Here is a 23,520-nt window from a genome sequence, read left to right on the forward strand (position 1 = left end):
GGTATTGATACATAACACTTCCAACAGTTTTGGCTATCATGGATTTTAAACATGGGATTATACTGGCAGTAAAATTACAAAACAATAAAAGAATAATAAAAGGCATCATTATGCCACCATGGTCCAGATATAAGGCAAGAAAGAATTTTTTTCTGCTGTCTGGTACCAGTCTTTGAACTAGTACCTAGTACCAGAGTTCAAAGACTGTAGAGTGCAGGTTGTTTCTAACCTACACTCCATGATTTTCCATTTTCAACACACCATTTACACCATCGTTCTTCCATGCAGTCAGGTACTTTCAGTTTAAGAGTTTCTATGTTGTATGACTTTATGTTTTTGTGTTTATGATGTAAAGCACTTTGAAGTGCCTTGCTGCTGAAAGGTGCTATAAAATTAAATAAAAATCAAATCAAATTTGACTGATTGATTGATGTTTCTATCACAACACTACTGCAGTTATAAATGGGTAGAAATCAGCATAATGTTTCCTGTTTAAAGGTTTAAAGTGGTGTCTGTGGAAATGTCTGATATCTTCTAACCTGTGTGTCACATTCTGTTCCTGCTCCTCCATCCAGATGGTCTTTCTGTCCCTTTGGATGATCCTTTTAACTTAATGAACATTGCACATGAAAACCATCCCACATGCTGGTCTTGGCATGTGTATCCAAGCCAAGGGAAGAGGAAGATGCCAGAAATATCAGGTTGATGTGATCTGATTTGATTTATAATATCTGCCTGACCTTTATTGCCTGTGTTAGCACTCAAGGAGAGGGATTTCAGAGGCAGAGGAGAGCCAGCAGCAGTGGGAAGACAAAGGCTGTGCTACATCTGCAGTTGTTTACAGTTAAAAGATTAAATCTGAAGCTTTTGTAATCTCTCTCTTCTGGAGTCTTAAACCCTTTTTGTTCACTTCATCTTCCCTGTCTCCTTCTTTCTTCTCCCCTCTGTCTTTTCATTCTCCCTGCTTATGTTAATTATAAAGTCTGGTTGTATTTTATCTGTCACAGCCAGATTCAGGTTTCTGATAGAGATTAGAATTCAGCCCAAGGGTGATAATATAAAGAGATGCAAGAAGAGGACAAGGGTGGCACAGAGCAAAGGCTTTCTGGAAGGAAGGAGAGAGTAGATGGTCAAAGGAAATATGTGGAGAAGTTATATGGAATAAAGATGGGAAATTATACAGTGCTATATAAAGAAAGAGGGAGAGACGGGGAGCAAGAGGAGAAAAGCACAGAACATTTTTTTGGCCAAAATGAGAGATGATGGAGACAAAGATTGGGTGGAAGAAGAACTAAAGGAAAAGAAGCAGAGGGAGAGGATGTTTTTATTTCTCATGTGAAAACATCCTTCTCATCCATCCCTCACACTTTGGCCCATCTCGATCCTAGGTTTAACCATGCAAGCATGTCCATGCTGTGACATATCAATGTCAGAGAAGGGAAACTGCCTATTGCCTGTTTGTGTTGTGTTTGGTTGGAGTGTGTGTTAATTGTGTTCCAGACAGGATGCGAGCGGATCGTGAAACTCTGGAGTCAGTTTCCACAGTGAGACAGGGGTTCCCATGGCAACCAAAGCAAAGAGAGGACACTAGATTATCCTCACTCTTCCCCTCTTTTCCATCTTTCCTTCTGTTTCTCTCTCTCTGTCACACTCTGTCTCAAGGGTGATGAAGGATTGTACTCTCATTAATTTTTTCTGCCCTCTTGGGAGCAAAGTGTCCTGGAAGGGGACTTTGTGTGTGTGAGATCACAAGTGTGGTTGAATGCATGTGTGTGTGCTGTGGGCTTTAAGTATGTGTCCTTGGTTTTTGAACACATTCCCACCATCCATTGAGTTAGTGCTCACATTTGTGTGTGTTCAGTCCAAACCCAACACATTATTTTTTTAACTTTCTTTTTTAGCCTCATTTGAAACTTCACTGACGTTCTCTTCTGATGCTCCTTTCTGTCCTCCAGTTTGGCAACAAACACGCAGCACTTATGGGAAACTGACTTCCAAGTATGCTGCATTTTCCATTTAATTTTGATAGTGGTGAATATGAAACATTTAACACTGTTCCCTGTGAATCTACGCTTGCTGAACCATGAGAAGTTTACATCAATTTATGATGGCCATGAATCTAATCAGTTCTGGAATTTTATTGTTTTTTCCTCCCAGTATTGACAAATGAGGCAACATACATCTCCAGATGTTCTTGAAAGGAAGAATGAGATGCAGAATTTGAATTTATTATGGATATAAGCCACATGGTTCCAAGGCTCAGATATAGCATACTCCTTCCACAAATATTTGTGTACAGTCACAGGTGCCACCAGAAACCTTGGGCCCCCATGACAAAACATGAAATTGGGCCCCCGACACACCTGCTGTTACAGTTTCTTCAGTCTATCTAACCCATCAAAAGCATCACAATTTTAAAGGCTTGCAACTGTCTTCTTTTCTTAGGTCCAATACTGATACTAGCTCAGGAATTTTACATGCAACATTCTGTATAGTTTGTAAATAGGTTGCTAATTATTTTATTATTAGGTATGTCTCTCCCCACCAGCAACAGTCATAGGCAATGTGCGGAATATACATATAGGAATTTAGACTTCTCAAAAATGCTATGAAGTTGCATTTTGTTCAAGCTGCAGAATATAACTTTAATTAAAAATATGTTTCTCCATATTTCTTAAAGCTGTCACCATTTTTATGTAGGACTATCTGCACTGACAGTAGGCTATTTTATTATCTTTTTTATAGATTGTTTGAATTTCTGTCAGTAATAAATATATTTTTTGTTGTGTAATTCTAAAAAGAGCAGAGACAGGAAAAGTCTACAGAGTCCCTGGAACAATGCTAACTATCTTGTCATTGAACACAGTGTTGCTTACCTTGATCAATGGGATGGGAGGATTATGCTTCTGGTTAGAGCTGCTGCTGCTGCTGCTGACTCATCTGTTGTTAAGTGTGATAAAAGGTACAGGGGCAAGTTAAGTATATGAATATGTTGGTAGATGTGTTCCTTCATTCATTAAAAGAAATACTAACTATACTAAATGGTTGATAATCTACAGTCTACGCACCTCTTTTGGAGAAAAACTGGGCTACAAATTGAGAATGGAGAACAATAATTTTTTTCTCTCTATCTCAATTTTTTTTTTTTTTTTGAAGACCTGACTTTATTATTTTTCCTGGCAGCATAGTAACTACCACAGTCATTCAAGTGCTAAGCAGGAGCGAACCATTTTATGCAGATCCAGGGGGTCTTCAGGGCAAATATGGATATGTGCTTTTTGGTCTGGGAGTGGCAACATTTCATTTTACTGCTCCTCAGTTGGGAATCCCATTCATCTGGGAGAACAGATACAGATTTATAGGTGCAAGGCCTCTGCTTTGTATGCTCAAAGCAGTGAAGGAATTTTCATTCTCCATCATGTGGGATGCATTGTGTTCTTGAGGTACCCCAGTAGAACTCTCCAAGACCCTTCAGAGACCATCCAATTTCTGAATTTTTAAGTAGTTAGACAGTTTTAATTTTGCATGAGAAGAGTCTAACTGATGGCTTAAGTATGGAGTACCTTAAAACAGATTTCTGAATTGTAACTGCTTGATGATGTGTAAAATTTCATTTATTTTTCTTCTCCATTGTGCATTATCATATATTGTAAGGGGATAATTCCAATTAGATTATGATTCTGGTTAAAGACTAAACATGGAGAGATTGATGCGGTTTTCCTCGTTATTGGTTTGATTCAGGCCCCAAAGGACAACAATGCAAATCAAACAGGAAACTGGCTATGAAGTGAATAAAATAGGCTGAAGTGTTTCTGTAATAACTCAACATTTAACCTTGTTAATTAAATTATGATAAATAGAATATATTTTATTGGTCCCCAAGAGGAAATTGCTTATTTGTTGACAAGCTACTCCATCTAAGGTGTTAAATATTAATAATACAAATATAACCATACAAAGAGATAATCTTTATTATTTATATTGCATATATACTGTATATGCACTGCTCAAAAAAATGAAGGGAACACTCAAATTACACATCCTAGATCTGAATGAATGAAATAAATATGAAAATAATTTCCACCTGTTGTCTATTCCATTTGCACAACAGCAGGTGATATTGATTGTCAATCAGTGTTGATTTCTAAGTGGACAGTTTGATTTCACAGAAGTTTGATTTACTTGGAGTTATATTGTGTTGTTTGAGTGTTCCCTTTATTTTTTGAGCAGTATAAATATATATATACCTAAGAGTGATGTAAGTAATTGAAAATGTTTCAAAACCTGATCTGTGAATGGAAGCATAGATTTAAAGTAAGTCAGCCAGTTCTGCTGGAGAGAGTCGGGATCAATGCAGAAACTTGATGGCTTTAAAAAATCATGTGGTTAAAGTACAGTTTATGGGAGATTTAACCAAATGATCTACGGTTAGGCCTGTCGCAATAAACAATAAATCAATTAATCGCACAATAAATTAAAACTATCGACATCATTTCAATTATCGTCTATATCGTTTCTTCCTGCCTTTTTCCCTTACTGTTGATGACACTGAATGAAAAGGCTCAACTCCACTGACCCTCCCTTCCTCATTTCCTTAGAGTAATGCCCAGCGCGTGCTGCACCATCTTATGTCGCCGATTGTCGACCCATTATCAAAACCTGAGAGACCACAAATTAGCCGTCAGAAATCCTCGGTATAACGGTTCGATTGAACCGTGTGGTGTCCAACAATGGACACAAAATAATAACTCCAGTTCACTAATTTTGAAACCAGGCATTAATCAATTCCTTACTACAATCTACCTGCATGTATGTGGCTAGTGTCAGTCTGACTGAATGAAAATCATTATAACCTATTTATGTCACGTTAACGAAGAACAGCTGAAAAGTTACCGGGTTTTCTGGTAGAAATTTCGCTCCAACTCTTCCCGAGTTATTTATATTTTCTTTGCACGAAATGTTGAATAAACATTCATGTTTCCACATATCATCTCCAATGTCTGCTGGAATTCGGTTGCACCGTGTCAGCTGTTCGGGATTCCCTCCGTGTTTCCCCTCAGAAAGAACGGAGGAGAATCCGCACTGATTGGCTACCGATCACATTCAACAGGCTGCATTAAACTCCCAGTCTGGGCAAATCTTTGATTTAGATCGGAGCGGCCACGACGATCGACCGTAACACACAACACAAGTGACAATTTAGAACGAATAATGTTCTAAGATTGTCGTTCGGGGTAAAAAATCCAGTAGTTTGAACTATTGCATCAGGCAGTCGGATTCTTCTCTATTAAAATCTAATGATTACTGAAGGGAAATATACTATACAGACTTCATAATCTGCACTCTTTTGGTTGAATGCAGTATTTATTTCTACTTTGGCTTTATGTTGTTTAGTTTTTATTCAAGTACATTTATTGTTAATGGAGACAGAATCTATTTTATTTTTGTTTTTGGTTGTTTTATTTATTTTGTCTATGCAGTTTCCAGCCAAAGATAGATACACTTTACTTTCAAAAGAACACTTAACACTTAACACAGTGTTAAGTGTTCTTTTGAAAGTAAAGTGTATCTATCTTTGGCTGGAAACTGCATGTATTATTACGTAATTTCCATTAAATCAAACAATATTATCGTTTATCGCAATAATTTTTTTAGACAATTAATTGCCCAGCAAAATCTGTTATCGTGACAGGCCTAACTACGGTATAAATTTATATTTGATATTATACAATTTAAAAATATATATTTTTCCAGATTAGTTTCAGGTTGTATTTCTTATTGTCAAAGTGCAGTTTTCATTCATCCATGGTAGACTATGAAATGAGGAAAAGACAGACCAGAAAGATTATCTTTGTTTTGACATGAAAACTTAAATTTGAGCCATGAGTAGTTTGAGAAATGAATTCAAACTTTTCTACATAACATTTTCAGAGTAAGTTGCTATTGAACTGTCATTACACACAGTTCATATTATAACAGTTCAAGTAAAATAATGTACATCTGACATTCATGCACCTAGTGAGTATATATGAAGTATGCCGTCATGCTGAACTGTTGTCATGGTGACGACCCTTAACTCTGTACCACGTGGTTCGAGCGAGTGAGCATTCTGGCCATCCTGCTGAACTGTGTGACTCTGGGGATGTTCCAGCCTTGTGGACACACTCCATACTTGCTACAAGTAAACCAGAGTGTCCCACTCACATGCACACATCTGAACTTAAATGAAAAAAAAAATTACATACAGCTTTGTATCGTTATTAACAAACCTCGATTTTCCTTCCGCTAATCACATCCCCCTGATCTTCTGTGCTTGTATGTGTGTGTCTTGGTGAGTAGGCTCTAGATGATGGGATCTTTGCATTCTTTGCTGGGGAAATGGTGGTGAAAATGCTTGCTCTCGGGGTCATAGGTCAGAAAGGTTATCTAGGCGACACATGGAACAGATTGGACTTCTTCATAGTTATTGTGGGGTGAGTATCCTGCGTACACACACCCACACGCGTCTGACATTAACAAAGAGCCAGAAGTGTGTATGTGTGTGTTTTGTGTAAAGTTTAGACACTTGTTTAATGCCATTAAATGTCACGCGTATGTTGGTGTGTGCAAAGATGTGTGGGTGTACTTGTGTGCTTGGGAACATATTTGGAGATGCTTATGTGAGTGTGATAGCTCCACTGAATGACAATTGCAGAACTTGGTCCTTGTAGAGGAACAGACCCTGATGAGTTATTCTTTAAGGCTGTGTATCCCAAAGTAAGAATTCCTTATGAGCTTTCAGGGTTTGCCAAGGTCAGGCTGATGCAGATGCCAGTAATATTTTGGCCCCCCCATTACAGAATGCTGGAGTACTCTCTGGATGGACACAACGTCAGCCTATCAGCCATCAGAACTGTTCGGGTTCTCCGCCCACTTCGAGCCATCAACAGAGTTCCCAGTAAGCTTCATTTCTTCTCGTTTCTCTGACATTCAGCTCATTCATAATGTGTAGTATATTTATTGCTTTTTTCAATGTGAAACTTTTCCCCTGTGGCTGATAATAACCACTGACCTTAGTTTCTCTTTTCTAAAGGTTGTATCATGATTTATAAGATTATTCTTTTCTTTCAGAGTGTAATATAGTTTTCTGTGCAACAAGGCGCAAACCAAACAAAGCCATTCCACAACCTTAAGTACCTGCACTATAAAATCTAATTAGTTCACCTTACGTAATAAAAACTGTGCAAACTCATTGCCTCAAAAAATTAAACTAAGTAGGATTAAGATTAGTGAGTACATAAACCTAATTTAATTTAGGTAAGCAAATTTGACTTATTAAGGTTTTCTTGACTCTTGTGGTCTTAATTTGAAAATAGACAGACAAGAAAGTGAGTATTGAGTGAGGGGAAAAAACATGTGGCAAAGGTCATCAGGCTGGGACTCAAACCTGTGACAGCTGGGTCGAGGACTAAGGCTTCCATATGTTGGTTGTGCTCTACCCTGCACCACCACAGCATTCTTCTCTCCCACTTCACAGAATGACTAATTAGACTTAGACTTTTTTCATTGTCAGAAGTAAAACTGACAATGAAATATCATCGCTTGGCCACTGGAGCACACAGAAACACAAGTGTACCTATAATTACATAATAAACAAATAGTAATGTGTTGCTAAATAGATATAACTTAGTATTTTCAAGCAGTCTCAGACAGTTTTAGTGATGGAGTTTTAGTGGGAGACAGCTATTTCTGAGTATGGCTGTTCTGCAGCGGGTGCTGCAGAATCCGCTGCCAGCTGCCAACCAGATGATCAGACCATGGAGGGAACGGGTGGAGTCAAGAGAGGATCTGGTTTGCTCTGGATACGCAGTGTCAGTATGCAATTTTCTGGATAGGGAGGAGTGGAGACCCAATGATCCTCTCCACTGTCTTCACCACTCTTTGCAGAGACTTCCAGTCTGAGGCCTTGCAGCTCCCAGACCAGATGGAGACATTGCTGGTCAGCAGGCTCTCAATGGTTCCTCTGTAGAAGGTGGAGAGGATGGGAGGTGGGAGAGAAGCCCCTGCCATTCGTCTCAGAAAGTGCAGGGGCTGCTGTGGCTTTTTCACCGGTGAAGTGATGTGAGGTGTCAAGCTGAGGTTGTTTATAATGTGAACCCCCAGGAACTTAGTGCTGCTAACGATCTCCACTACTCTGTCGTTAATGAAGAGAGGCATGTGGTTCGGTTGAGACCTTCTGAAGTCGACAATCTCTTTTGTCTTATGGATGTTCAGGAGCAGGTTGTTTATTCTGCACCAGTCCACAAGATGTTGTACCTCTTTTCTGTAGTTCACTTCATTGTTGTCCTGAATTAATCCCACAATTGTTGTGTCGTCTGCATATTTGATGATGTGGCTTGTTTTAAACTGGGATGACAGTCGTGGGTCATCAGGGTAAATAGCAGTGGGCTCAAGACACATTCCTGGGGGGGAACCAGTGTTCAAAGAAATGTACTGCCAGCCACGATGGGTTGGGAGATTCATTATCACTTCTACCACAGATGCATGAATGCAAAATCTTGTTCCAAAAAGTCTTTCCCAAAATCTCTTCTTTCCTTATCATCAACCGCTTTTTATACTTCCCGTTATCCCAATGGTCAGCATTAGGAAGTATTGACCATGCACGTATTGCTTTAGTTTTACGTCAGCATTCTTGCAGCTCTTACAATGGGTGTGTATTGGACCTTTTTTAGACCAATCGACCTTGAAACATCTGTTTCATCTCAGATTTGCAAAACAAGTCAATTAATCACAAATTGTTGTTCTTATCTATCTAAGCAGCTTACTTCCCAAATCATATTTCGGTCCAACTTTGTGCTTTGCACAGAAGGGAGGAAGGTTATCAAGTCACCATGATCCAGTCAGGCGTCAGAATGTTTCCCGCAAAAACAATTCCATAAAAAGTATTTCTGTGCTAACAGAACCAGTCTCCTTGAGAGGGGCTGGACGTACTTCCACTCTGGAGTTGCCCACGGTGAGAGGCGCCCGGCAGGAGTGGACATACTTGTTGCTCCCCATCTTGGTGCCTATACGTTGGGGTTTGCCTCAGTGAATGAGAGGGTAGCCTCCCTCTCATTTACTGTTGTGCTTTCGGGCCAAACAACAGTTCAGATTACCCACCCTTCTTGGAGTCCTTGGAGGGGGTACTAGAGAGTACCCATCCTGCATTGTCCCTTGTTCTACTGGGGGACTTTAATGCTTATATGAGTAAAGACCGTGAGACCTGGAGGGCCGTGGTGTGATCTTGGACCCAGGTATGTGTTTCAGATCAAAAGAGAAGGGTGCCAACTTTGCAACCCAACGCTGCTCACAAGCCTTGGCTTTGTCATGATGTAAGTGAGTGGGTTGTTATCAGTCCATACGGTAAATGTTTGACCTCTTAAGCAATGACTGAACTTCTTACATATACTCCACTTTAAAGCCAAAAACTCAAGCCTGTGAGCCGGGTATTTCTTTTGAGAGTTACTCAACGTCTTGCTGGCAAATGCGATGGGGCGAGCCTTCTGTTCACATGCTGATACTTGAGACAAGACAGCTCCAAGTCCATCCAATGAAGCATCAACAAACAAAATTAGAGGCTGTGAGAAATCTGGGTGTGCAAGAATAACACAATTCAACAGCTTTTCTTTGAGACTTAAAAAGGCTGTTTCACATTCCTGTGTCCAATCAGATGGTCTCAGTTTTCTGTTCCCTCTAATTTTTCATGTGTCTGGGCATACACACAAGCTCCCTGAGCACACTGAGAACCACTGTGAGCATCATCAGATGTGCACGCTGTGGCCACACACCAGTATCACACCTGTTCAAAACCTTGGATCATAGCAAGTTACATGACTTATTAAAAGAATCAAATTACAGCAGCAATTTTCATTAGTTTACTTTTACTATAAGTGATTTTGCCCACTTAAAATGAAAAAAAAAAGACAAAAATCTTGTTCATGAGATGTGTAGTATGTTATATGTGAGTCCTGCTCTGGCCTGGGTGAAGTCCAGTTGCGGCCTGGCTGAGGGTCCTGTTCTGGAAGAAATGATACATATACATCTTTCAGACATAACATTTTGTTCACATTAAAACATTCATATTTTGCACTATGACATGTGCTGTAGCTTGTGATACAGTGTAAATTCCTGTAACTCTTTGTCTGTAAAATATCTAATTACTTAGTTTTTTATTAGCATTTGTACTACCCATAAATTATCTAGTAGTAACAGCATTTAATGATTAATATCCATAAATAAAAAATCTTAATAAATGTCACTAGAATATGCAAATCTGACTTAAATTGTACCTTATTTTTCACGTCTGTCCTTCTCACTTCTCCAATGGTTGTACACTTTGTCCAGGTTGATGGCTTCGTCTGCTTCTTGCTTTGACTGTATACATTTTTCCCTCCGAAAGCTCACATGCTACATTGGCTTCGCTGCATGTTTTACAGAGTAGACCTTTCTCACTCGAAAAAGAAAAAATCTCACCCAGTTTCACCGCTTATTCTTCTATTTGCACATACTCCGACAGCCATTCCATCTTAAAAGAACCGCATTTCTTTTTTACTTTGGCTTGGTGAGTGGATGTGTCGCTGCCTGTTCGTTTCGCCATGGTAAGGGTCGTTGTTAGCTAGCTAGCCTGCACAGCGTGTATGGGCAGCAGGGCAGAGGGCACGTAGGCGAGCACTGTCAAGGCTATGATTGGCTGCTTAGCGTAAGTGAACTGCATCATATTTCCTAAATATGAGTGACACCTGTCACTCACTGAGTTACGTTGCAAAATGGTACAGAAAACAATATTATTGGTCTAATTCATTAGATTAGGTCTAATATTAGATATTAATTAATACATTTATGTTGAATTTTATTTTATGAGCTGCATAGATTTTCTTGTGCGCTGAGAATGTGCAAGCAGTGCGCGCAGCTTAGAGGGAACATTGCCCCCAACAAATGTGGTCTGTCCAGCGGTTAGAGCAAATAGTGGCTTGGCAACAGATGAACAGCTCGGAATGAAATGTTGGTAATAAAATACCATCCCAAGAAAGAACTCGATCCTCTTGACTGAAGGCATGCACCCATTCCTCCAGACCTCAGTGACATCAAGGTTGTCATTTTCGTTATGATTTCAACCTTTCCAGGGTCGACAGACACTCCATGGCCGTCTATGATGTGCCCCAGAAACTTCACTGATGACCTCATAAAGTGACATTTCTTGGGGCTCAACTTGAGGTTGTGCAAGTGAAGGCGTTGGAACACTACCTCTAACCTCTCCAGAGACTCTTTTTCGCTCGAAGCAAATACAAGGAGATAGTCCAGGTAGCACAACAAACTACTAAAATTCAAATCCCCAAATATGCTGAGCATCATCCTCATGAAAGAGGCAGGACTGTTACACAGGCCTTGGGGCATTCTATTATATTCGGTACCTAACTCTGGTCGCTGACCCCTACAGCCATACAGCCAAGTTGGCACCAAGTCAGTGTTATAATCTTTTGTAATTGTGACACAATTAAAGCTTACACCTTAAAAAACCAAAATGTTCTAAAATGTAATCAATACATTAAAACATTGTTCTCTGAGAAAAATGTTTTTTTTTTGTTTTTTTTTTGTATTGGTTGTCTACAGGTGGTTCTGCATGCACCAGTGTCATATAAGAAAGTGATCTTTTCCCCATTAGCCAACAAGGTTATTTCAGGCTCAATGTTATCCATTGATAGCAAATATTGTAAATGTAACAAAGTTTCCTTTGTTTGATCAATTTCCATTTCATTCACTTCATCCTGTTTGGGATGTGATGTCTCATTATATGACTCTGGTGCACTCAGAGCTGATTCTAGAGATGCTGAGGCATGGTATTTTTTAGGACAGTTTCCAGCCGGATGTCCTTCTTTCCCACAACACCAACACCACGAAGTATTTGATCTAAAATTCCCTCCATTTTTCCCTCTCTTTTTAGCTATATCCATCCAATATTGAGCATCACCATATCCATCTTTCTTTCTAGCTTTTGGATCATTTTTGTTTTTTTTTCCTGTAGCTCTATTTTCTGTTAACGTGCCATCAAAAACACACGTAATTATCCATTTATCCAGATGTTTAACTTTATTGGAGTCTTGTGTTTCAATGAACTTCCAGTCCTTACAGTTCAGTTTGTCCCTCAGTTTGGATTTGCTCATCCCCTTCCCCATTTTAAAAATTTAGTCCAGTTTGTCAACACCTAGGATTTTCTAAAAACTGGAATTTTTCACCACATAACAGCACTTCAAACTTTTCCTGCAGGGTTATTCTCACTTCATCTCTTTCAAGTGGAGAATTTTTGCCTTTGCATCCACTACATGCATGCCGTTTACATTCCCGTTGCATTTATGTGAGAAAAAGTCACAATATCAAACTGACTTCCAAGATGAGAAGAAACTCCCTCTTCTCACTCATGATCCCATTGGCAAGTCGAGGGCTAAACTTTTCCTACAGAGAGGGCCCAAAAAGAACAGTAGAAATGTCTTTAGGTAAAAACACGTTCATCCCATTAGTCCTACGTAAAAAAAGGTGTTCACTCCCATGAAATAGCAAGTCAGAGCCCATTCAAAATAATGTTGCATTATGTCATGTTTTGCCTTTTTTCACTTGGACATGCTCCGCTGGAAATCCTGCAGCTTGTTCTTCGCTCTCAGCAACGCAGCACCTGTTATGAGCCGCCTGCCAACCAAGTTCCTCCCAAAGACACGACTCTGCTCTCGATTCTGTCTCTTCAACTTCCCGAGCACTGAAATATGTTTGGATTTCTGATTCTCTGATTCCCAGTGGATCCTTATGTTGGTAAAAGGTGTTTAAAAGAGGAAGCCTTTTACCTTGAGCACTTTCTCGATAGTGATATATTTTCTGCGCTTCTTCACTATCTCAGATTTGTAATCCTGGTCGAAGTATATATTTGAAGAGTCCACCTGGATCTTGCCTTATTTCCACATTTCTCTTGAGATCTTTTCTTTTGTGTAAAATTCCAAAAAGTTGGCAATAATAGCCTTGGGAGGTGAGTCGCGTGGGGGTTTACTTGCCAGAGTGCGATTCACGCTCTGTATTTTCAAATCAATGTCCCGCGGTAGTTGTAGCTGACTTCTCAAAAGCATCTCAATGTACTGTTTGGTGGAGTTCCGCTCCTGATCTTCTGGCAACCCTAAGACATGTACGTTGTTTCTTCTGGAAGAGGACTCGAAATTGAGTACTTTAAACTGTGTTTTCCTCTGTTACTTGATGCAGAAGCACAGTGCCTCGGTTGCCTCCTTTGCCCAGGTCTCCGCTTGATGAACGTGGGCCTCCGCCTCATCAACCTGCTCTGCCAGGCCCTTACCTCAGTGGCAATACTTCCAGCTTACCATTGATCTCATGTCCCAAATGGTCAATGTTTTATCGTAGCTTTGCATTATCCCCCTTCAAGAGTGTCTTCAAATCATCAATAGCCTTAAGTATTCCTTCCGACTCCATGTTTCTTCCAGTGCTTGCAGCTCCCGAACTAGCCACGTTGTCACTAGCTTGACTCAGACACGTGTTAACTTTAGCAACCAGGGCACTTTTATCCTGACCTTTGGGCATCTTTATCAATTTTCATGGCGCGAAGTGTTTCTCCTCCTATTCATAAGTTATTTTGTCAAAACAGTGAGCAGATTAATGAGTTCTGAATGGGAGTTTTTGATATTAAGGTGGGAGAGAGGCTCTTACGTAACTGTCTACTTCATTTGCTTCCATAGACTCTTGAGGATAGATGATTTTACTACCCATGCCCTGAGCCACACCAACATATGGGTCCCACTCCTGAGGAGCACACTGATGTGTTGGCAGGCCCTGAGCCAACAGCAGCAAGGAGAGGAACAAGACAGTGTTGCACCTGGAGGAAGATCAAGTGATGTCTGAACTCCTTGTTGAAAATGGAGTACCTGAACAACTGGAAAATTATGGAGACATCCCTCTACTACCACCTATGTCACCTCTTTCATGTGAGAAGGGCAAGTGGAGATGAGCAAGTTCAAGATGAGCCTAAAAGAGAAAAAACACAGCAATTCACCTATGATATACTTGGTTATTCAGCTTGTTACAGTTTTGGACTTCCAGCAAAGGTCAACATAATGTCTTGACCTAGTGCACTATTATGGACACCTTCAAGCAAGGCATATGTGGCCACAGCCAATCCAGATATCTGCATACCATCTTGTGTTTGTGTATGGATGACTCACCTTTTATGGAACATGGAAGCAGCTGAGAGTTGGCATCAGCACTTAAAGACTTTGATTTAATTACCCGTGAGGTAATTCTTCATGGGAGCGGCCTTTAGCATTTTTTATTAAAATACATTATTTTTCTTGTAGATTTATATATTCAATGTGATAGCTAAGTAGTCAAATTAATCTAATCTAATGTACTCCCTTCCATGCTTAGCCTAGGTATGAACTTACCTTGGCTAAGTCCATACTTAGCCTACATGTAGACTAAGTAGATTTGGGTTTTATGGACTATGTTTGTCGTCTTACTTCCTATTATTGAATGTCGAGGACAATATTTCTATTGAAAGGGAGTGGTTAAACTGTTTCAGAGGTATTTCTACTGATTGCTCTCATTGCACTTCTCCTCTCCCCAAATCCGTAGATGCCGGGTGTAAAAGTGAAACAAAGACAACAGTCACTGTTCAACTCCACAATCAACCAGTATTTTATTCAATCAACCAAACCCATAAAATCACACCAACATCTCAACATGACCATCAGACACCAAAATCACACAAATCAAACAAAAAAACATTAATCATCTTTAGAAAAACACAAAGTTGCTTCATCAGAGAGCACTGTATGGACACATGTCTCACCCCAGCAATTTGACTAACTTTTGCAGCTCATATATATTTGTACCTGGCTATTCTTTTCTTTTCTGTCTGGGATGTCCAGAAGTTCACTGTCAGGAGGTGGACTCTTACTGCATTCAAGTAGCATGTGCTGCAAGGAGGCAGCACATGATGATTTGCTGCCTAGAGTCAATGTCGGTGTTATTTTGCACAAAACATTCTACTCGAGGAGGTGGGACCAAGTTTATCAGCTGTCTGCTGCGTTCCATTAAGTTATCCTCCCTATCTTCCTAAACTGCCTCCGACTGGTTTCTGAGGCAACCCTGAGCTCTCCTCACCCCTTGTCTCCTTCTATGACCCTGCACATTAATGATAATGCATTTTATTTGTCAGCGCCTTTCAAAACAACATTAAAAACACAAACTAAACAGTACAAATAATAAAAATTAATAAATAAGTAAACAATTAAAATGCCTACAAAATACAAAGCCACAAAATAACCAAAAAAAGTGAGAAGATTAACTTGAACAAATTTGAAGGCCAGAAGAGAGTCAATATTAATGATGTTATAGAGTTAAAACAGCAGATGTGATTACAAATAATTAATAATTACAAATAAACATATACGTAATGAAAGCATTATGTATGTGTCAATTGGAACAACCATAGACCATTCATGATTAGTAAGTATATCACGCTTGAAATTTTGATTTTTCAACACCAAAATGAATCTTAAGGTAAGTTTTACTTCCACAAACATCGCTGCCTTTACCCACATCCATTCTTGATAACATCTGTGTCAAAGTGGCACATGACTTGACAACACAATAGCAACAGGTGTGGCAGTGGGAACATTACACTGTTCCTATTTTGAATAACAACATTTAGCAGGAAGCAAATGGAAACAAACTGATGTCTTCTTGCCTTGCTGTGTGTGTTTTTCAGGTATGCGCATCCTGGTGACCCTCCTCCTGGATACACTTCCAATGCTGGGCAATGTGTTGGCCCTCTGCTTCTTTGTCTTCTTCATCTTTGGCATCGTTGGTGTTCAGCTGTGGGCGGGGCTACTGAGGAACCGATGTTTCATGACAGAGGATGTCAGAATGTGAGTTTGTAGAAAAGCCAAGCAGAAGTCACAACAAAAATAATGTGCCAGCCTTATTGTCTTGAATGAGTTGATACACTGTGCAAGAAAACTCTTCCATTCTATTTCAGTGTTTATCACAGACAATCTGATCCTGTTTGTGCTCTAATCACATATGTTTGAGAGGCAGTAAATCTATAGATTTCTCTATTTCCTGAATGTTAAAAGCACCAGGTAGGGCAAATGACAGGATTAAGGAGGCCTATTACATTTTTTATGACTGTTTAGTAAGAGGTTGAGTCTCGGTGTCTGTCTGTGGTGTGAGTCACATTATCACCATCATGCTCAATCACTGTTGGATTCCTTTACACCACTATTCTCAGTCCTGTTATTACTCAAAGGTTCACAGACGTGGTCACATAATATCTGGTAACATCATTTTCACCTCTTGCACTCTGACTTCCTCATCTGAATCACATAAAATCACTCATTGAGATCTATCTCGGCAACTGCTAAAGCTGTGTTACATCCATCCATCCATCTTCTGCCGCTTTTCTGGGGTCGGGTCACGGAGGTAGCAGCTTAAGAAGGGAGGCCCAGACTTTCCTCTCCCCAGCCACTTCCTCCAGCTCCTCCGGGGGAATTCCGAGGCGTTCCCAAGCCAGCCGAGAGACATAGTCCCTCCAGCATGTCCTGGGGAAACACCTCACCAGGGAGACGTCCAGGAGGCATCCTAACCAGATGCCCGAGCCTCAACTGGCTCCTCTCGATGTGAATAAGCAGTGGCTCTTCTTCACATCGAAGAAGAGCCACTGAAGAAGAGTCCCTCCCGGATGACCGAGCTTCTCACCCTATCTCTAAGGGATTGCCCAGCCACCCTACAGAGAAAACCCATTTCGGCCGCTTGTATCACGATCTCGTTCTTTCAGTCATTATCCACAGCTCATGACCATAGATGACGGTAGGAACATAGATCGACCGGTAAATCGAGAGCTTTGCGATTTGACTCAGCTCCCGTCCCGCTTCACGGCAGACGCTGCACCAATCCGCCTGTCAATCTCCCGCTTCCTTCTTTCCTCATTCGTGAACAAGATCCCAAGATACTTGAACTCCTCCACTTGGGGCAGGACATCTCCTTCGACCCGGAGAAGGCACACTACCCTTTTCCGACTCAAGACCATGGTCTCGGACTTGGAGGCACTGACCCTCATCCCAGCCGCTTCACACTCGGCTGCGAACCGCTCCAGCGAGAGCTGCAGATCATGTCCTGATGAAGCTAATAGGACCACATCATCCGCAAAAAACAGAGATGCAATCCTAAGGCCACCAAAACGGATCCCCTCAACACCCTGGCTGCACCTAGAAATTCTGTCCATAAAAGTAATGAACAGAATCGGTGACAAAGGGCAGCCCTGGTGGAGTCCAACCCTCACCAGGAACGAGCCCGACTTATTGCCGGCAATGCGGACCAGACTCTGACACCGGTCATACAGGGACCTGACAGCCTGTATCAAAGGGCCCGGTACCCCATACTCCCAGAGAACCCCCAACAGGGCACCCCGAGGGACACGGTCGAACGCCTTCTCCAAGTCCACAAAGCACATGTAGACTGGTTGGGCGAACTCTCATGCACCCTCCAGGACCCTGCTGAGGGTGTAGAGCTGGCCCAGTGTTCCACGGCCAGGACGAAAATCACACTGCTCTTCCAAAATCCGAGGTTCAACTATCCGACGGACCCTCCTCTCCAGGACCCCCGAATAGACCTTGCCAGGAAGGCTTAAGAGTGTGATCCCTCTATAATTGGAGCACACCCTCCGATCCCCCTTTTTAAACAGGGGGACCACCACCCCAGTTTGCCAATTCAGGGGAACTGCCCCCGATGTCCATGCAATACTGCAGAGTCGCGTTAACCAACACAAACCTACAACATCCAGAGCCTTAAGAAACTCCAGGCGAATCTCATCCACCCCCGGGGCCCTGCCACCGAGGAGCTTTTTAACCACCGTGGCAACCTCGTCCCCAGAGATTGGAGAGCCCGACCCAGAGTCCCCAGGCTCAGCTTCCTCAATGGAAGGCATGTTGGTGGGATTGAGGAGGTCTCCCAAGTATTCCACCCACTGACCCACACTGTCTCGAGTCGAGGTCAGCAGCACACCACCCCCACTGTAAACAGTGTTGGTGCTACCTTCTTTCCCCTCCTGAGACGCCGGATGGTGGACCAGAATCGCCTCGAAGCCATACGGAAGTCTTTCTCCATGGTCTCTCCGAACTCCTCCCACGTCTGAGTTTTTGTTATAAGGACAACCTTCAGGCACACTAGTTTTTCCTCAACATTTTACAAATAATAACCTTGACAACATAAAATAAATAGATCCTAACTTTAATCAATACTATTTGTAAGTGTGGGGTCTAAATTGTGCCATGTGATGAACATTGGCCACTGGACATAGGCACTGGCGCCCTGCCAGACCCCACTAGGGGTAAAGGTGTAAGAAAATGAATAGATGAGTCTAAATTGGCAGCACACAGTAACTGAAACACTAAATGATACATTAGTGAGTAGGAATCCAGATTGCAGATGACTCTTGCAGTATTGGAAGGAAAAGAATATAGATATAGTAAATAGATGTAATAATTAAACGTCAACTGACGTTTAATTATTACCATGCCAATACTTTGATGGTATTGACATGGTGATAATAAAGAAGGTGATTCACAGTTTTGTAAGTTAAAAGAGTGGTTTGATATGAAATCATCACTAGATTGAGACAAAACCAAGTTTATATTATTTTGGAATTGTGAAGGGGATATATAGTAAAATTCATAGAGTAAAATTTACTCAATTTGAGGAAAATGTTCCCCTAAAAAAGACATTTGGTCCCAGTCTAAATAGAGTAAAATTTTACTGTCATGGGAGAGTTGAAAATACGGAGTAAAATCAACTTTATTTAGTGCAAAGATTTTCATCAATGCAATGAGAATTTAAATGAGAAGCCGCTCTACATATTTCCACTCCAAATAGGATATAATTTACTCTATATAGAATTACATTTTATTCTAACTCTTAGTCTGACTTGAAGGGAATTTTGCACTAAATAGAATCTAATTTTGTTCTAAATAATGGCAAATTGCACTCTGAAAAGTACAAAATTTCATTCCTAATTTAATTGAATGTTATTCCATAAAGTGCTACACTAAAAAGCAGTTAACACTGAATTAAATTCGAAATAGAGGTTGTATATGATGAAGATATAATAGATAAGATATTTTAGGGCCACTGGAAAAGTTTTTTGTGTGGATGATTCTTGAGCAGGAGAAACAGAAATGGCACATATGATCTGGGTCAAATCAGGTAATCAACATATTACCTGATCAGTCAAGTCAAATTTTATTTGTATAGCACATTTAAAACAGGCTCAGCTGACCAAAGTCACCGGTAGATAAATGTAAAAATGGAAATAAAAATTTTGTTTTATTTCCAGTTCAGTAAAAGTAATAAGACAAATTGGCAGATATACTAAAAGCTAATGGCATGAATAAAAACCAAACATTTATAAAATTTAGTTGCAACAATTATCTTCCATTCTTTACCTTTTCTCTTTAACTGTTCTTGAAGGCCAGGGAGAATAGATGAGTTTTCAGGATGGACTAAAACTGACCTGCTGACTAGAAAGCTTAAAAGACAGGAAGTCTGTTCCCCAATCTGGGTGCCGCCGCAGAGAAAGCTCTGTCTCCTCTACTTTTTGGTTTAGCTTTATGGACAGAGAATAAAAGCTGCTCAGTTGACTTTAGGGCTCTGGGTGGAATGCAGGGCTGCAAGAGCTCACTAAAGTAATATGGACCTATGGAGTTTAAACACTTAAAAATAATCAATAAACCTCAAATTTTATCCTTAAAGCAATAGGGAGCCAGTGAAGGGTGTGCAAAACCGGATTTCCGGACTATAAGTCACATTTTTGAGGGAAATTTATTTGATAAAATCCAACTCCAAAAATGGACATGACATCTTGAAAGCCAATAAAAATAGAAAAGAGGCAACAACAGGCTGAATAATTGTTCGGTACGCTAACGTTACATGACAAACAACAAACTGACATAACATATTAAGAGTTATTCAGATAACTATAGCATTAATAACATGCTAACAAGTTTACCAAACCATCCGTGTCTCTCCAAATCACTAAACGCAATGAAATCTTCATCCTTGAAGATGTTATTCTACCTTTGGCTAACAAGGTAGAATAACACGGGCCTAGACCGCCCTCTTGTGGTTTAGTGTGAAAATAACATGTGACATGATATAATGATGTGTTAATTTCCACACATAAGTCGCTCCAGAGTGCAAGTCGCACCCCCAGCAAAACTATGAAAAAAACTGTGAGTTATAGTCTGAAAATATGGTAATAGATTCACGCCTACTTGTTTTAGTCAGCAGACAAGCTGCAGCATTTTGTAGGCTCTGCAGTCGGTGCAGGGAGATCTGGTACAACCCTAAGTACAAAGAGTTACAATATTGTAGTGTAATAAATGCACGGACAGTCCTCTCAAAATCAGGTAGAGGAAGATTTTATCTTAGCAAGGGTCCTCAGCTGAAAGAAACAGGCTTTGATAATGATAATATGCTTATCAAATTTAAACAAAGAATCAATAATCACACCCAAATTTTTCACGAATAGACTAGAAAAGATCAAGAAGAATGAACCATATGACAGGAGGATTCACAAGAATATGAATTAAAATATGAAACAATATAAAATATGAACAATTTATTTAAAAAATATTGTATAAGCAGGGCCAGAAGTATCTTTCACTTTATTCTTCATGAAATAGTGTCAGAAAAAGCAGCAAGAAAGCTCAACAGAAAACACAAATTAAAAAGTTCTAGCGCAAACAAATCGCAACCGATCATCCCGCAGTGTGTGGTGTGTTAGGACTGATCGGGTCCAGTTGGTGGAACGTCGGGACCGCTTTGATCTAAAATCGGGGATATTGAACATGTTTAATCATCTTGCTTTAGAGGTAATTAGATCTCATAAAACCATAAGTAAAACTTTATCCTTATTCAAAGCAGCATGCTATTGGATCGTTGTTGTTTTTTTTAATGAAAGACAATTATAAAAATATTGCACAGAGTCCATCTGGTTGAGAAGCGCATTCCAATCTTTGGTTGAAATGGCGCATTTGATTTTATTCTGCAGTCATCATACAATTTTAAACAACACAATAAGTTTCAATTAAAGGAGCTGGAATATGTTAAGCTTTCGCGGTCAGTTGGGGGGAAAAGGATAACTGCCATCTGATTTTTTTAATAACAAATACGCAGGAAATGCTTTCTTCTACTTTAAGCTGCTCGGATGTTTCAGTCATTCCATTTTCTGAAACAAGGTACAGTGTATGTATATATTCTACAACATAAACACAGCGAAAAATTATAGGTAAACAGTAACGGTTAAGTAAACGACAAAACCGAAAATATTAAAAACAGTATTTTTGATGAAAAAGAAAAAAAACCTCACCTCCATGTTGCGATGCAACAAATATCATCCTTGCTCGCGATGTCTCCAGTTCTTAATCCAAAGCTTTGGTTTTTGGTTACGTCTTGTTTGGGTTAACATAAGTCCACAAACTAAAGTTTCCACTTCAACGTCGTTGTCCATGTTTGTTTGTTTGCTCTAAGTTCAGGTGTGGTAGCGCAGAATTTTAAATTGAAGGGATTTCGTATCTGGAATTAGAATGTCTACGATCGAACCCGTTACACCTACGATTTTAAATGGCCTAGTGTGTGATCTCTCTCGCACGTTTTCAGAATCGGCCAACTTTTCTAAAATCGTGTCGTGTGAACTGGGCTTAAGCTGCACTGGGCTACAAGCTGCTGGTATCTCAACCGCTCTCGGTTTCCCTTAATAAATCCGCTATTATAAACGAATCCAATGCTGAACCATGGATTGGTTTACGTTAAGCTTATGTGCAGCAGCTATCAATCCACACTGCCAGATCGATAGCCCTGAACTTAAAAGCTACATCATATGAATCTCTTTGTGTTGTTTCCATGAGGAGAGGGTATGAGTCTGAAACCATTTCTCACTCGTGCCTGCTGCTAGCATGTGCTTGTTCTCAATAAAAATCAGCACTTTCTTCTTTAATTTCTAATCCTGATTTTCAGTAATTCACATCCTGCTAAAGAGCCCCCACAAAACCCATAGAAAAGCCGCACCGGGATATAAGCTGCATGATTCAAAGCATGGGAAAAAACTAGCGGCTTATGTACCAAAAAAATACGGTCATCTTTTGTATACTTTTGGTATTCCATTAGAAACTAACATTAAATGGATGCATCCAAACATCTAAAGCAGGGGTGTCAACATCTTACAGATTACAGTGATTTAATTAATGTGTTAAAAAGCAACTAAATGTAAAACAAAATATTTTTAGTGAATCATATCTATACCAACTTTGAACTTTTACTTGCATTTGTACCGTGAATTATGTTACCAAAACTACTTGAGGTGAAATAACATTCAGGTTCTAGCAGAACTTCTGAATGATGAATTATAATCATTTTTAAAGGTTGCGGGCCGGTGTCCTGCAACTTTTAGATGTGCCTCTGCTGCACCACCTGAATAGAATAATTAGGTCATTATCAAGGCTCTGGAGAAGAAAGAGGAGGTAATTAAGCCATTTCATTCCTGTGTTTTGTACCTGTGGCACATCGAAGAACTGCAGGACAGCGGCCCTTGAGGACTGGAGTTTGACAAACCTGATCTAAAGTGATGGTGGACTTTTAGGTTACAAATGAGTTAAACTTTTTCCACATTTTGGCATTTTACAACATTGCATTGTGTGTTTCTAAAAATAAAACAAAAAGTAGGGGAAGGCAAAAGGCAGAAAGAGAATGCAGCTCAAATAAAAAAAAGGTAGTTAATTTGTCATATATAATCCAATTAGGTTTGTCAAACTTAAATTTACACTTAACATGAAAATGTGAAATATTTATTTGGATAGCCTTAATTTGCTTACTTGTAACAAATTAACTACTTTTTAAAAGTAGGATCACATAAATGTGAAGTGAAAATGAAGTACATTTTAAAGTACTTCTATGAATGAAAACAAAATTAAAATGTACCCCTTCTCTTACTAGTTGACTGCTAGAGAGAGACACCAGCACCTCTGGTAACCTCACTAGGGATGCCTGAAAAAAACATTTTTTTTATCCATAGCTTAAAGAAGTCAAAAGAAGTCTAGATTTTTACAAGTCATGTAGAAGTCACAGCTAGAACAATGGAATAAGATGCTCTGGTGAGATGAGGACTGCACATCACTTTGAACATAGAATCTCCTGTTCTTATCCTTTAGTGTGGATAGCGAAGCTGGTCAAAGTATATAGATGTAGTCTGCAAATCAAAGGACCCAAAATTTCAGCCACACACAATAGAAAAGCAAATGATTTATTGAGAAAAAGAAAATGGGAAAGGAGACCACCTTTCCCAGACTGGGAAGCACTGAGGTCAGTGAAACAGGCTAGTGGCTTGTACTCTTGGTGTCAAAAGCACAATAAGGAAAGCCACTAACTTTCTCAAAATACATTCCTGGTTCCTCAGCAAGGCTG

General features: G+C 40.0%; 2 protein-coding genes across 6 annotated transcripts in view; both read left to right on the top strand.

The window, feature by feature from the left end:
• The window catches only part of LOC129353719 (protein kinase C beta type-like), a 189,418-nt gene that overhangs the window by 158,135 nt on the left and 7,763 nt on the right, over positions 1-23,520 (top strand). The window lies entirely within an intron of this gene.
• The window catches only part of LOC129353716 (voltage-dependent T-type calcium channel subunit alpha-1H-like), a 131,847-nt gene that overhangs the window by 11,041 nt on the left and 97,286 nt on the right, over positions 1-23,520 (top strand). For 2 of the 5 annotated variants that reach the window (XM_055023060.1, XM_055023063.1), the window contains exons 1-4: positions 5,787-6,181; positions 6,340-6,473; positions 6,840-6,937; positions 15,776-15,935. In XM_055023060.1, the coding sequence (XP_054879035.1) occupies positions 6,143-6,181; positions 6,340-6,473; positions 6,840-6,937; positions 15,776-15,935 (431 nt within the window). In that variant the 5' untranslated portion in view covers positions 5,787-6,142. Of the gene's footprint in view, positions 1-5,786; positions 6,182-6,339; positions 6,474-6,839; positions 6,938-11,141; positions 11,320-15,775; positions 15,936-23,520 lie in introns of those variants that run through there. The other 3 variants (XM_055023061.1, XM_055023064.1, XM_055023062.1) reach the window with 3 other exon arrangements.

The sequence above is a fragment of the Poeciliopsis prolifica genome, unplaced genomic scaffold (genome assembly GCF_027474105.1).
Source record: "Poeciliopsis prolifica strain line A6 unplaced genomic scaffold, Auburn_PproV2 SCAFFOLD095, whole genome shotgun sequence".
NCBI classification, from domain to species: Eukaryota; Metazoa; Chordata; class Actinopteri; order Cyprinodontiformes; family Poeciliidae; genus Poeciliopsis; species Poeciliopsis prolifica.